Below are 15,631 nucleotides of genomic sequence, written 5' to 3'. Positions count from 1 at the left end.
CAGTAAAAGTATTTCATAGTATTTGGGATAGTTGTAACTACAACTGATTCTAACTTCATCAGTCTTATGAAAAATGTATGGCCAAAAATAATGTTATCGCTTGTCATTTTTGCACTGTGTAAAGGCAAAGAGTTAGAACCTTTATTTTGAAGAGTACAGCGCAAGCATAGGGCAAACTAGCCAATCAGAAGCAAGGAGGCACTGGAGTCCCACCCACCTATGGAAACGAAACATTGAGTGGTATACTTGTTTTAACAGTAAGAAACAGAAAAACGAAAAAACGAGCTGAATTTCCATTTTTTCGTTTTGGGGCAAAATTGAAAAACAAAAAAACGACCCGTTTCTGCTTTTTTTTTTGTTTCAATTAGAACTAAAAAACAAACGGTTAAAACGTACCTTGGTCGTTTTGGGGTATTCACAGTTCAGCTACCAATAGCAAGGTGATATTGACCTGTACGTTTCATATTTGCACATTTATATATTTGTAAAATGTGTACTGAAGGTTAGACAGGAAACCGGGTACAGGAAGTAGGAGAATGTGAACTGAATAGCATGGCAGTAGACATCCATGAGTAGACTGCTACTAATTTTCCCTTTGCAACCTGAAGAGTAAAAGGTCAAGTCCGTCAGAAAGCAATGACTGTAAGTGTAAGTGTAAGCCTTACACCTCTCTTAAGTGGTTACATTGGAATAAAACAGATATTTCAACGTGTGCCTACTTTGTTCATGTACTGTTGAGGTTAATTTCAATAGTTGTGTGCTATAATGTATTTACAAAGTGTGAAGAGGAGGCAACTTTAGAATAGGGAACCTGTTCAGGTCAATTAGAGTCAAATTACTAGTTTATTGGTTATGAACAAGACTTCACTTTAGGATAGGGAACATGTTCTTAGATAGAAATACCTAATTTTGAGTTAATTAGACACAATTAACACTTGTAGTTTCATGTCTTGTTACATAAGAATAGATCATATTTGTTAAGTGTTATTATGGGAGAATAACTATTCTTGTGTTAATGCTGCCTTATTAGGGCAGCACGCCTCCCTGGGCGATGGTCACTCCTCCCAGCAGCTTGTTCAGCTCCTCGTCGTTGCGGACGGCGAGCTGCAGGTGGCGGGGGATGATACGGGACTTCTTGTTGTCCCGGGCGGCGTTTCCAGCCAGCTCCAGGATCTCATCGGTCAGGTACTCCAGCACAGCGGCCAGGTACACCGGGGCTCCGGCACCGACACGGTGGGCGTAGTTACCCTTCCTCAGATGCCTGTGGACACGGCCGACGGGGAACTGGAGCCCGGCCCGGGAGGAGCGGGTCTAAAGGCCCCTACACACCAGGCCGATATCGGCCGTCTTGCGTTGTTTGGCGACAACGGGTTCCTTGTCGCCCAAAGTCAATTTGGTGTGTCCCGAACCCTCGGCCGTGACACGCCTTATTTGGCCTTTCACGGTCGACACCCGGCCGATTCAACATGTTGAATCGGCCGGGTGTCGGACACAAGCTATCGGGCCAAGAAACCACTCTGATCAGCTGTTCAGCTAGCAAATGAGAAGCGAAACGGAAGTGAGGGACGTAAACAAACGATTTAAGGCACAGGACAGCAGCTAAACACCAGCAGGTGATACTTAAAGACATTAAACATAGCCCTTAAATGTCCTCTCTTACCTCCCACACATAGCAGGGACATCTCTGATATCGGCGGGAGCGTCCCCGGCTGTCCTCTGCTGAGAGCTCCGTGATTTGTTTGGTCAAGTCCGGTTTTTCATCTCATCGTAAATTTAGCAAGAAGTGGCCATTATTACATTGCTGACTCAATAAACTACACACCCGCCAGAACACTGCGATCATCAGATGCAGGTCTATTAACTGTGATTTTATAGTATGTCTGCACTTTATGTGCTCATTTCATCATTCATGTATTTTTATATTCTAAAACATGTTTTCGATGGACGAGAGTGAAAATGGAACGCACATGCTATTTGTTTGTTTATATCAGTCTGTTCTTCTTCTCTGTCTTCCGGTTGTTGCCTATTTTGAATGACGAATACACACTACCGCCGCCTGCTGGTAAGGAGAGTTATTGCCACTCACGCATGCGCAGTTCGTACGTGCTCGGCTGAAGTCTTTGCGGTGATTTCAGTGCGACACACGGCCAAGACGCAGGAGAACTCGTCGATGGAACTGTCGGTGTCGGGTGTCGGCGAGTTCTCTGGTGACTGCCTGGTGTGTCAGGGCCTTTAGCCTTGGCTCGGGCCTTCATGAAAAGGTGGATAAGGATGTCACAGACTGAGTGTTATATCATTATATATAATATCACTTATTAGTACTACTTGTACTACATGTAAGAGCAGGATGTTATGAAACAGTTTACTTCTGATTCATTCTTGTTTAATTGATTTGTTACCTCTTGAAAATCTCTTTCCACATTGTTGTGCGATACATTCCTCGTTGAGATTATTACTGATACTGCCTGCTTCTTAGTTATTCCATCTTTGGCTGGGACAAGAATCTGTATCTAACTCTATGTTTACTTGTTATCTCCCACACTTCCTTCTACATGTTACACTCATTTCATAAAGAAGGAGATAGGGAAGGGGTTAGTGGTGGTCTAATGGATAGTGAGGTGGGCTGAAGATTGGAAGGTTGTGAGTTCAAATCCCGCCAGGAACACCACCACTAGTGTGCCCTTGAGTAAGGCACTTAGTCCTTAGTTAGTCCGGGGAGAATGTCCCTGTAATTGGTAATTGTAAGTCGCTTTGGCGTCAGCTAAATGTAATGTAAGATAAAATGGACCTTTATTCATCCCTGTGTGGAGCAGAAACAGAGTGAGAGTGAAACACAGGACAGTACAGATTCACAAGGATAGAAAATGATACACAAATAAAATAATATAGTAACTGTTAAGATATTTACATATTTGGGTTTGGATTGTTAGATATATTTACATGTAAGTGGGCAGGTCTTTGTACAAACAGTACAGTTACTGTCACTGGGTTACAGGTTTGGCCCCTGGCTGTTCACCCTGATGGCTCCAGGCACAGAGGACTGTCCGAGGACGGATGAGTCTGAGGGTGGACGTACTCCTCATATTCATATCCAGCTGAATGTATACCTGTTTTCTTTATCAGGTTTTATTTTAAAATTGTAGTGCTGTATTTTATAGTGTACCTTTCCTGTTTGGGACAAATAAAGGAATTGTGATGTACCCCAAAGCTGTTTGTCATTTTCAATTTCTTTGACGATATTTAAAAAAATAAATGTGTCACTAGGTGTTTATAAAGTCTAAACATATCTGAAATATTTTGATATATTTTTTTCAAAACAATGTAAATGTTATTTGCATTATATCATGATGTATGCGCTTTTGTCTTCCTCTGATTTGTCGCTTACAAAATATCAATTAATAAATAGCACAACTTCCACTCTTATTCACATGTTTTAACAGATGAAACATTCAGGAGAGAGCTCTGGAGGACATGTGGTGGCTCTGAAAAGAGCCTTCTGATGAGGAGCTAACGTTTACTTCTTCGCTGGTTTTGCAGCTTTGGCTTTAACCACCTTCTTCACAGCTTTCGTGGGAGTCACTGCCTTCTTGGGGGTCACAGCTTTCTTGGGGGAGGCTGCCTTCTTGACCACCTTCTTCTTCGGGCTCTTTGTGGCCTTCTTCACGGGGGTTTTCTTAGCAACTGCAGTGGGACTCGAACTTGGTACCCCCTGATTCGAAGTCCAGCACTCTATCCACTGAGCCACATATATGTAGAGAGTAAGTGTTCGGTTAGAAACCTGAAATAAAATCAGACAGCTCTTATGATTACATCTGGATGAAATAGAGGTTATTGTGGTATCTGCAAACACACTCATGTTTGGATAAGACTGACAGATGATCACTAGAGACCAAATATTAGCCTTTATCTGTTTTAAAGGAAAGACACTCATTATTTAAATTACAAACTAAAACGAACATGGTGTAATTTAAATAGTCAATATTCCCAGTTTTAATACAAACTTATAACTGTGACAAAGTTCTGTTTCAAGGTAATACAATATGATAGAAATCACCAATAATACTTACAGGTGTTTTGTACATTTTTAATGATCAGGAAGTCTTCATTATATTCTTCATCATAACAATTGTTCATTATGAGATTGATGTCATATTCTTTAGGAACATAGTTGACTCTGTTGTGAAATGAATGTAAAAGTTGCCTTCTTATTTGACTGATGCATCAAACCTCTTGGTGGTAGAACTATTGAACTACAGCCAAATACAGTCAAGTAATCCATAATGATCCGTTTGGTCACTTTGCCTCAATCACAATGTTATGAACTTTTTTTATTGGCATAGTAACAAACTATATTATGGCCTTTTATTATTTTAGTATCGTTCTTACCTTTACATGAATGGAAGTTGATATGAAATGTTCTGTTGTCAGATTGTTATAGGAATGGTTCTTGATTACCTTCACAATAATAATATATGAGTTAATAAGGATAAACCAACCAAATGAAAGGTTGGACTAAACTCCAACTCACCCTTTAAATCTCTATCCCACTGTTTTTCAGTAGGATGGAAAGTTCCTATCTATAAACTATTATTAGTTTTTTCTCAAAACAGATTAGATTTTCTGAAGTGAATTGAACTTTGTTCCATGTAAGGTCATTATTAAAAGGTGATATTCATTTGTTTAGGGTTGACTAAAATAATGAGAAACATTTAATTTGGATAATTTAGTGACAGAATAAGAAACTCAATGCTGCTCTACTCACCTGTTCCATAGTTTCTATAAAGTGAAACAGTTGTAACGATATATTTTAGTAAACTTAAACAACCTTCCCCAAAAGCTATTAGGGAATATTCCTATTACTTATGTTTCAGAACTGCATTACATGGTTATATAAATAGTTTGAATGATTCATGACTGACATTAGCTTGTGTTTACACTGACCTGTTACTCATATATTAATGTCTTTGTAACTTCAGTAAACCTCAACAATTTCCCTTGTTTCATTCATCACGGTTCAGTAAACTAAGTAAAATATGAACCAGTGTAATCATTATAATAACGTAGGATTGTAACTCTTTAAAAAAGGTTTAGTGGCTCTTAAAAGAGCCGTTGTGTTTGGGTGTCCTGGGGCCTCATTTATAAAGGGATATACGCTCAAAAAATGGCATACGCCAGTTTCTACGCAATGTTTGCGATTTATAAAATACTAACTTGACGGGAAAATGTGCTGTCCTCCACGCAAACTCTAACCCATGCATACGCACTAAGCACACAAACGGGAGAGACGAGAAACTGCGACACCGTTGGCAGAAGGAAGAATGGAGAGAAATATGTGGAAATAATACCATAAATAAAATGTTACCTCTCATTTATCAAATATGAAGAATTCATTTTCAAACATTGATTAAAGCCAATCTTTAAATGATTAAACAAACGCCTGTTTGAGACTCCTCAGTGCACACAAAAACATAACTTGGAGAAATAAATAAATACGGATATGCTATTTAAAACCACCTCGAATATGTTGTGTTATGAAATGTTTTCTCATAAATGATGCGGTAAGCAGGAGGACAGAATTACGTCTAAACTGACGCCGTTTTGCATTTCTATAGGTTGTAGATACGAGCATCGTTTTATATACTATCACGTTTAATCGTGTTTTATGCCGTTTGCCAAGACTTGATAAGTCGTTCGTAAAACACAGGAGGTATGGAAACTACGAACACCATATGTTGTAAATTGTACAGCTAATATAACACAACACATTAGTTGTATTTCCTTTAACTGGTGGATTATGGATATATAGTTGCTGATCGACAGCTGGAACACAAACCACCACATACAACAAAAATAATTCAGATCCAGTCGTCATGACTACACTCCGGAGGGATTCCCCGATCATTTCTTACAGTTTCTCATCAAGGGGGTGTCTCCTGTCCCCGGGACAAACACACTGCCCGAGGAAGGTTATGTGTATTTTTTTTGTCATTAACTTTTTTCGGACCACTTATTTATTTATTTTGGTGACAATCCGACCTCCATGCTGCTACTCTGGTTCAAACTGCATCCACCAAACAATATGATTTATCTCGACCTCCCCACAATAACCAAAATCTGACATGGTGTGAGATGTCTTTTTTAGCTGTTCTATCGTAATTTCCTGCGATCTTCTTCATGCAGTCAGTCAAAATGAATGAATGAATGGGCGTTTCTTTGACTATTTATAGGCAAATATGGGCGTTACGAGTCGATTGTGATTTATCAAGGGAAACAGGCGTAGGGAGTGCCGTACGCACTTCCCTCGCCGGTACGCAATGTTTTGTGAATCGGAAAATGGCGGAAAATTTATGTACCTATTTTTGTGCTTTGTACTACGTAAGCAACCTTCCTACGTCAATCCTACGCAAGGCGTTATAAATGAGGCCCCTGGTCTCAGGCGCCGTTTACACGAGGAGAAAACTGCTTGTATCTGCATAGTTTCGCGTGGGGGTTCTTGAATGAAATAATATTATAAAAGGCAAACCAGAATTGTTAACGCCCAATATACTCCTTAAACAAAATAAACAGAGTCAGATTTCATGCATTGATCCATTATATTGACAATTTTCCAGCCAAACAACACAAACAAAATTAAAAAGTCCGCTCTGCGATACACCAAACTTGTCTTTACTGCCTAATCCAGGCCATTATTGTTCATTGCTCCTGCGCCTGTTTGTAGGCAGAGGACCGGCGTGTCCCAGAGGAGCGATCTCACCCGGTGTTTGTAGAGAATATCTCTCTTTCTGAGCGCGTCCTCTCCACGGAGACGTGCTTCTTGGGCGGTCGATGCAATATCCACAGATTCGGTTTCTTTCAGTTAACTTCCCCGTTGCATTTATCCATATGCTGTGGAAATTACTATATCCCGCTGAATACCAGCAATCGCCACACACACTTCCTCCTGTCAGTAGCTACTGCTAGTGCTACTGCTACTGACCATGCTACAGATATTAGTGCAAAATCTACAGCTCCTCTACCACAACCATCAGCAACAAGTGGACATGGAGAATTACATGAACTACATGTTGCTAAATACACCGCGGGGCATAAACAGAAGGGTAGCCATGGCAACATTGCTGCGGGGCTGCTCCAGGCTGCTCTTCTTCGCTGCTTTTGGTGTATTTTGGCGGAAGTTACAGCGCCACTTACAGTCCCGGCATATGTACTACAGCATTTCCAGCGGTCTCGTTTGAACAGACACGTTAAATGAAACGAATGCATGTGAACGGAAGACTTTTTTGAATACGCATACTGTGCATAAACGCAAACGTTCCCGTGTGAAGGAGGCCTCAGTCACTAAGCCCTCTCCGGGCTGCGGCGGGCCAGCTGGATGTCCTTGGGCATGATGGTGACCCTCTTGGCGTGGATGGCGCACAGGTTGGTGTCCTCGAACAGGCCGACCAGGTAGGCCTCGCTGGACTCCTGCAGAGCCATGACGGCGGAGCTCTGGAAGCGAAGGTCGGTCTTGAAGTCCTGAGCGATCTCCCTCACCAGGCGCTGGAAGGGCAGCTTGCGGATCAGCAGCTCGGTGGACTTCTGGTAGCGGCGGATCTCCCTCAGAGCCACGGTACCGGGCCTGTAACGGTGAGGTTTCTTCACGCCGCCGGTGGCCGGGGCGCTCTTACGGGCAGCCTTGGTGGCCAGCTGCTTCCTGGGAGCCTTTCCTCCGGTGGATTTACGGGCGGTCTGCTTGGTTCTGGCCATTGTAGTTTCTCAATGTTCACAGCGAGAGGAGGAGTGCTGTGTCTGTGAGCAGCGGATTTATGAAGGAGCTGCCCGAGCTGCCGGAGCTGCCGGAGCAGGCCGGGAGACACGTGCGCTGTAGCTGCTTTACTATTGGACAAAGTAAACCACTCCTCCACAGGGGATGATCCGGGGACTCTCGAAAATAAACGTTGGTTTTGTTTATGATTTTGTATAATAAAACCTTAGGTTTGTTTAGTTGAGCTGAGCAAAAATGAATTGTCCCTTTCTAAAGTATAACTATGATTCTATTTTTGTGAAAAAAATTGAGAATTTAGTCAACTCCCAAACGTTAAATATGAGAATTAACGTTTGGGATCCAAAAATAAATCATTAATTGATCATGTAGTGTTGCAGAAACAGTCTTTAAATTGCACCACCTTTCAGTGTGAAAGCAAGACATTAATCATGGACTTCTGCAGTAAAATTAGAACCCTTTATAAAAGTATGAGTTTATTTGTATTAGTGATGGGAATTATGGCTCTTTGAAGGGAGCCGGATCTTATGGCTCCGTTCCTTTCAAAGAGCCGTTCAAAAGAGCCGTTCAAAAGAGCCGTTTTTTTAAGGTTACTAGGTTTATCTGCAAAATAATCACCAGGATAATGATTGACTGTATTGCCAGACCTAATGTCAATAATCGGCATTGTAAACATGACACAAGGTGGCGCCATATCCATGTCATCATGTCAGTGAATGTACTTTGAATTTACCCTCTGTATGTGTTAAGTAAATAAAGTTGCCTTGCCTTGAATGAAATTCATGCAACTCTTAATATTAGATACTGTGTTTTTAAGTGGCGATGGAGATTATTTGTTGATCCTGCTTTAAAGGATATTTTGCCTTTACAAATGGTGCGCTTTATCACTGCCTGGGTTTTGGTTGAAGTGAATCCAAATGCTGCTGCGTTTTCGCGTTTGGCTCATTTACCATCCGAAAAACACGTTGTCTACCTGTCCTGTACCACTTGTTATGACTTCTCTCTCTCGCGTATTCCGTTAAGACCCACCCCATCTCACTCCTCGTGCTGAAACCTACCAAACAGAGTAGGGGCGGATCTTCACAGAATACGTTTGGGGAACAAAATCAAGCTTTTTAAAAGGCGAGTGGATTTTGGCAGGCAGTGAGTGCGGACCAACGATTGAACGATAACAAGAACGGCTCTCACAAAGTAGGACTCGGTTCCCCTCGTTCGTACCAAAGAGCCGTTCAAAAGAATCGGCTCGTTCGCGACCGACACATCACTAATTTGTATTATTTATTTCAAACAAGCAAAGCATTTTGTGTTTTTGACATTACTAAATGGTGAAGTGTTCTCTTCTTAAACACAATCACTTTGTATTACCTGTATCAATCATTCAGAGTGAATGCTTTAAATGTCAGCAAGAAACACAATTTGAATTGTTGCTTGAGTTCTTGAGTTTGTGGTGGCAGAGGCACGACATGTAATATAAATGTGTCCATTTACTATCGCTAAATATAACAGGATAAGCTCTTTGGATGGGTTTGGTGGCTCTTAAAAGAGCCGTTGTTTGCGGTGTGTCGGGTTTACTTGGAGCTCGTGTACTTGGTCACGGCCTTGGTGCCCTCAGACACGGCGTGCTTGGCCAGCTCTCCGGGGAGCAGCAGGCGGACGGCGGTCTGGATCTCCCTGGAGGTGATGGTGCGGCGCTTGTTGTAGTGAGCCAAACGGGAGGCCTCCCCGGCGATGCGCTCAAAGATGTCGCTCACGAAGCAGTTCATGATGCCCATGGCCTTAGAGGAGATACCGGTGTCGGGGTGCACCTGCTTCATCACTTTGTACACGTAGATGGCGTAGCTCTCCTTCCTGGACTTTCTCCTCTTCTTGCCGGTCTTGCTGGCGGTCTTAGCGACGGCTTTCTTGGAGCCCTTCTTGGCCGCTTTCACGGGGGGTGCGTCTGCAGGCATGATTACAGGTCGAGGTCTGATAGAGCTGATGACTGCGCCGGGCAGAGCGGTATATTTATAGCCACCTATGGGCATAGATATGTCTCATAATTATTTGTGTGAACAGAAAAATAATTTGTGTGTAAATATGTGATTTGTAAATGTAAAACACCATCCACAAATGCATTTAAAAGATTTGCAAACTCACAAATAAATTTGCAAATGTAAAACGGATCTGCAAATACGCTAAATATTTTCACAAATAAAAAAAAGATCTGTGAATATCTCTTTAACATTGACAACTTTCGATCAGGCATTTGTGAATCCATTTTGTATTTGTCAACCAAAAATGCGCTTGCAGATCTCAAATCTCTGCTTGTGGATCTCAAATCTCTGCTTGTGGATCGTCTTTTTACACACACGGAATTTTGAGACATACTTTCCGCCGGTCTCGGCAAAAAATCTACTCGTGTCACTCGGTTGTTTTCGGAAACCACGTGATGGCCTGCTGATGACAACATTTCCGCATGATTTCAAAGTAAGAGCATGATGGTTTGTTTAATACTCTGTTTTTGTATTATAATGAAGAGCGGAACGTTAGATGCATTCTTCATCACCATCATCATCATGTTATAGTGATACAGTTAGTTTGTGTTAGTTTATTGGTTCAATACAGCATATATCGAGCACATTCGTATGCATTGATGTTGAAGTACAGGCTCTGCCACTTTCGGGTCCCGGAGCAGCTGGCAGCGAAGCAGCCCAGAGGAAACTCTTTCTTCATTGTTTTTTGTGTATTCAGTCAAGCGGGTCAAAGTTACAAAGCACTTCACATCTTATTAATCGGCCTAGTTTTACCTTACCAGTACAGATAAGGTCATCTGTAAAAAAGCACCGTATTTAGGTTAGCCTTCATAGTAAGGCTACATCAAATGTTATAATATTCATTGTGTCCTTTCTACTGTATATGCATATATTCCTGTCTATTGCTTTCATTTGTATTTCATGTTATTATGTTTATACTTGTTTCCACACATTTCACAATTTGGGATGAATGAAGTATCTATCTATATGTCCGTCTGTCCGTCTGTCCGTCTGTCCGTCCGTATAATATAATATATGTGAACTTCGTAATTTGAAAAATGATTGATACGAAAATGATATGCTGCTACAGTACAGTACAAGTAGCCTACTTCTGGGTGTTTCATTCAAGCTCGGCTCCGTGTGTGTCTGTGTGGCACGAGTGAGCGAGCGAGAGAGAGAGAGAGAGCAAGATTGTTGTTGCTGCGCTAACCGATATTAGAAGCTGTTTCTACAACTAAGTGAAAGGAAAGTCCTCTCCTGTCAGATAACGTCAGCTCAGTGAGGTAAAGGACTCTCAGTGTTTAGATAGTTAACTTTAGTCTAAGTTATCTCAGTGGGTCTCAAAACAGTTTGATCACCATTTATGTAAACAAGTATTTCCGAGGCACACTTCATATGATCATTATAGTTAGGCTATAAAACAATAAGAGAATAAATGAAAAACAGGTATGAAATACTATATGACAGTAAAACAAGAATACAGTTTAAAAAGGGGAGTGATTTGTAAAATATCCATAAAGAAAAAGTACATCTGTTTACAGTTCTGTTTCATGGGTGTCTATCTATCTATCTATCTATCTATCTATCTATCTATCTATCTATCTATCTATCTATCTGTAGACAGACAGACAGACAGACAGACAGACAGACAGATAGACAGACAGACAGACAGACAGACAGACAGACAGACAGACAGATAGACAGACAGACAGACAGACAGATGGATGGATGGATATATGGATATATAGATGGATGGATAGATGGATATATAGATAGATAGATAGATAGATAGATACCTCATTCATCCCAAATTGTGAAATGTGTGGAAACAATAACATTAAATACAAATGAAAGCAATAGACAGGAATATATGCATTTAATGTAGCCTTACTAAGGCTGACCTAAATACGTTATTAACCGGCCTAGTTTTACCTTACCAGTGCAGTGGTAAGGTAATCTGTAGAAAAGCAAGATGTGAAGTGCTTTGTAACTTTGACCCGCTTGACTGAATACAAAAAAAACAATGAAGAAAGTTGAACCAATAGACTAACACAAACTAACTGTATCACTGTAACATGATGATGATGGTGATTGTTACGACCCTGGGTCGTTATGTCATTTGTGTGTAGATATTGTTCCCTCCTCCTGTATCTGTCCTGTTGTGTCCTACTTATACCGTATACTGGTCCTCTTGCTTGTCTTGAAAACCTCAGAAAAGAAACTACTTTAACCTGTCCTTGTTGGACACGCTTTAATTTATGCAAAAGTGTGAAACCCTTTTCTTTTGGTTGATTCTCGTTTTCTCCTGTTTATACGTCAGAGTAGGTAAGAAGCCTGTACGTTTATTTTTCTTATTTGTTAGGCAATATATATGTGTTCAGAGATTTGTTTGTTTTGTGGGTTGTTGCGTTTCTTTGTTAAAAACTTTGGTAATTAAAATGACCAAACGGCATTCTCTGTCTCGGTGTCCATGTTCTTGGACGAGGGAAGAGTTGGGAGAGGGCAATTTTATGCTGCGCCTAGTTTCCCCTAGATCTGGGCGTAACAGTGATAAAGAATGCATCTAACATAGCCGTGGGAACATGTTTCAAATGGAGGGTGCTGTGGGGATGACACCAATTTGCTGCCCTAGGCAAGATTTTAGCTGGCATCCCCCCCCCCCCCCGTCGAGGCGTGCAGGAAACTAAACCCACCTCCCCTGAACATGGGTCGACTGAAGAGTCTCGTCATGCCTGCCTACAAGAAGTAGCGCTGAGCAAAGTGACTAGAAGGCAACAACACACTTATAAAAAAAAAAACACTTTATAAAGTCAGGCAACACTAACCAGGCTTCGTGTGATTCTGTTTATTTGTACCTTACTTTGACCATCCGTTCGCTGTTATTGATCATTGTGGAGAGACGTTTTGTTTTGTATTATAGCAGCTATCGGATGGAATCAATACATGGGCTGCAACTTAAAGGGGACCTATCATGCAAAATGCACTTTTGTACGTCTTGTATACATGAATATGTGTCCCCGGTGATCCAGGGAACTCACCAAGTGTCAGAAAACACAACCCTCTCTATTTTCCTCCATACCCAAATCTCTAAAAAAGGGGCTGCAACGGATCTGATAAAAACTGATCCAGATTTGAACACTGTCCTGACGTCAGGACGGTGGCGCTACGGCTATTGGGCCAACTCCACCAATCAGGAGGAGACAGCCATGACCATTGCCGTTCGAAAGCGCTGGAGACGCTGTAGTACATATGCCAGGCCAGTAGATGGTGCTGTTCTCACTGAATCTGCCCTTGCAGAGCAGAGCTAAAAAAAAGTGCAAATTGAGCAAAATGAGGCATGGCTAAAATGCATGATCTGTTTGGTATTTTGAAAACAGAAACGTATAAATATACCTTATATAGGTATGGCCCTATATCATTTAAATATACCATGATAGGTCCACTTTAAGGGGAACTGGGGATATGTATCAGCTGCTTGTGTGACAGTCAGACAGTGAATACTTTAGAGCCGTGTGAGCTAACCCGGAGCTAACGGGAGAATAAACTCCCGTGGAAGAGCAGCCAGCACTGCAGCGGTCGGTAAATGCCGCTGAAACACATTAATAAACAATGAACCACGGCACTCTGGAGAAAAGTATAAGGTTGGAGAAGTCGTTATTTAATTTAATCTGGCTTCGTATGATTAAAAGCAACACGATCATCGACCCGACGCAGTCCCCCGTTGTTGTTGTTGTTGTTGTTGTTGTTGTTGTTGTTGTTGTTGTTGTTGTTGTTGTGAGCGCCGTTGGGGAGCAAATCAGCGATGTAAACGGTGACGTCATGACGCAGCAGCGGCAGCACCAGTCGGGCTCTGGGCGGTGTGAACAGAGCGGGAGCAGAAAAGGGAAACCGGAGCTGAACCAGAAAAGCTCTAGCTCGGAGCTAGAATGGGAAAAGCACTGGTGTGAAAGCCGCATTATTGACATGTTGGACAGCTTATATAAAAAGGCTTAAAATGTATTTAGTATTGTATTAACATGTTTTAACACGTCACATCCTCTAAGGGGGTCCGGGGGTATGCCCCCCCGGGAAGATTGTTTTTAACATTTTAAAGTAAAATGCTTCAATCTGGAGCACTTTGAGCATAATTACAAGAGACTGGATCTAGGGGGTACAACTCTAAAACACCATATGAAGAAGATCGGTTTACATTTTAATAATCAAATAAGTATGTGAACATAACCAATAACCTACCATAGCCAATAACAAATAAATGTAACGTACTTTATTTTTGTTGTTCATTTATATCTTATTTTACGTAGTTAACAGTTATTTATTTATGCATATTTTTTAATCTCTCCAGTTTTAAAGGATATTTTTGGTTTACTGTCTATAGTATACATTGCAATGATTTCAAACCTGTTTTTATTTATCCTAATAATTATAAAGGAGTGCCTTGGAAATATTTGTTTACATAAATTGTGACCAAACCGTTTGAGACCCACTGAGATAACTTAGACTAAAGTGAACTATTTAAACAGTCCTTTACCTCACTGAGCCTCTCAGGGGAAATGGAAAATGTAACCGGGGTGAAAAGGGTGTTATCTTTACTTAATTATGAATGTTGTTACATCAATGCCGAAAATTAGTTTTTTTTGTATTATATTTGTATTATATTTCCATTAATCTTGTGGACGTGCAGATTCCCTGTCCTCCGTCAGGGGGTGCTGCAGCACCCTCAGCACCCTACTTCCCATGGCCATGGCATCTAACGTTCCGCTGTTCATTAAAAAAACAGCGCTTTAAACAAACCATCATGCTCTTACTTTGAAAACCATGCGGAAATGTCGTCATCAGCAGGCCATCACGTGGCTTCCGAAAATAACCGAGTGACACGAGTAGATTTTAGCCGAGACCGGCGGAAAGGTTGTCTCAAAACTCCGTGTGTGTAAAAAGACGATCCACAAGCAGAGATTTGAGATCCAGAAGCAGAGATTTGAGATCCACAAGCAGAAACGTGAGATCCACAAGCGCATTTTTGGTTGACAAATACAAAATGGATTCACAAATGCCTGATCTAAAGTTGTAAATGTTAAAGAGATATTCAAAGATCTTTTTTTTATTTGTAAAAATATTTTGCGCATTTGCAGATCCGTTTTACATTTGCACATTTATTTGTGAGTTTGCAAATCTTTTAAATGCATTTGTGGATGGTGTTTTACATTTACAAATCACATATTTACACACAAATTATTTTTCTGTTCACACAAATAATTATGAGACATATCTATGCCCATACACCCTATGCAAATAGAACTGCGTTGTTGCTCGCATCGGATTGGTCGTTTTCGGATGTAGCGTATTCTGAGGTGGACTGAGCATGCGCAAAAAAGACTGCTGGGAGCAGTTTTCTTCCAAGAAAATGCCTCTTACCAACTTGACTTAACACAGACTAATGCAATGTTTCTTCTTCCCACCAGGCCAACAGGCACCCAAAACATATATATGTTATAAAAGCCAATTAATCATTCCAGAGTTTAAGTGAAGTAAAAATGATGTTGTCATTAGCCCGCAGGTTATACACAGGCTTGATGATGCACAATTAAAGACAACGTTTCTGTGTTCATGCTAACACCCACGTAGTTGACGTGAAGTGTGAAAATAAATTGATTGCTTTTCAGACAACCAATAATGATGCTGTGAGAAATAATTTCCTGACTATTGAAATACATTTGGACTTTGTAATTCATGGTATTTACTTTAGGGCTTTCCCAAGTGTTCAAAGCGCCTTACATTACATATTAGACATTAATCCATTGATTACTGTGGACACTACCCACAGGACACACACACACTGTCTGAATCCACCATGGTATCTGAT

The 15,631-nt window shown here is 41.1% G+C and overlaps 3 protein-coding genes across 3 annotated transcripts; all 3 read right to left on the bottom strand.

The window, feature by feature from the left end:
* Window positions 1–1,026: 1,026 nt before the first annotated feature.
* On the bottom strand, window positions 1,027–4,771 carry LOC117469541 (histone H2A-beta, sperm-like). Its single transcript, XM_034113968.1, has 3 exons — window positions 4,763–4,771; window positions 3,554–3,658; window positions 1,027–1,311 (listed from the first exon to the last, which is right to left on the bottom strand). The coding sequence occupies exons 1-3, from the start codon at window positions 4,769–4,771 to the stop codon at window positions 1,027–1,029; spliced, it is 399 nt and encodes a 132-aa protein (XP_033969859.1).
* A 2,564-nt stretch (window positions 4,772–7,335) lies between these two features.
* On the bottom strand, window positions 7,336–7,749 carry LOC117469563 (histone H3-like). Its single transcript, XM_034114001.1, has one exon. It carries the CDS (start codon window positions 7,741–7,743, stop codon window positions 7,336–7,338), a length of 408 nt encoding a protein of 135 aa, XP_033969892.1. The 5' UTR covers window positions 7,744–7,749.
* Window positions 7,750–9,286: 1,537 nt separating this feature from the next.
* Window positions 9,287–9,721, bottom strand: LOC117469576 (histone H2B 1.2-like). Its single transcript, XM_034114017.1, has one exon. The coding sequence runs from the start codon at window positions 9,706–9,708 to the stop codon at window positions 9,328–9,330; it is 381 nt and encodes a 126-aa protein (XP_033969908.1). The 5' UTR covers window positions 9,709–9,721; the 3' UTR covers window positions 9,287–9,327.
* Between the last annotated feature and the right edge of the window lie 5,910 nt (window positions 9,722–15,631).

This window comes from Trematomus bernacchii, unplaced genomic scaffold (genome assembly GCF_902827165.1).
Source record: "Trematomus bernacchii unplaced genomic scaffold, fTreBer1.1, whole genome shotgun sequence".
Taxonomy (NCBI): Eukaryota; Metazoa; Chordata; class Actinopteri; order Perciformes; family Nototheniidae; genus Trematomus; species Trematomus bernacchii.
The sequence above is the reverse complement of the archived record's forward strand: the minus strand, read 5'-3'. Positions and strand labels throughout refer to the sequence as shown.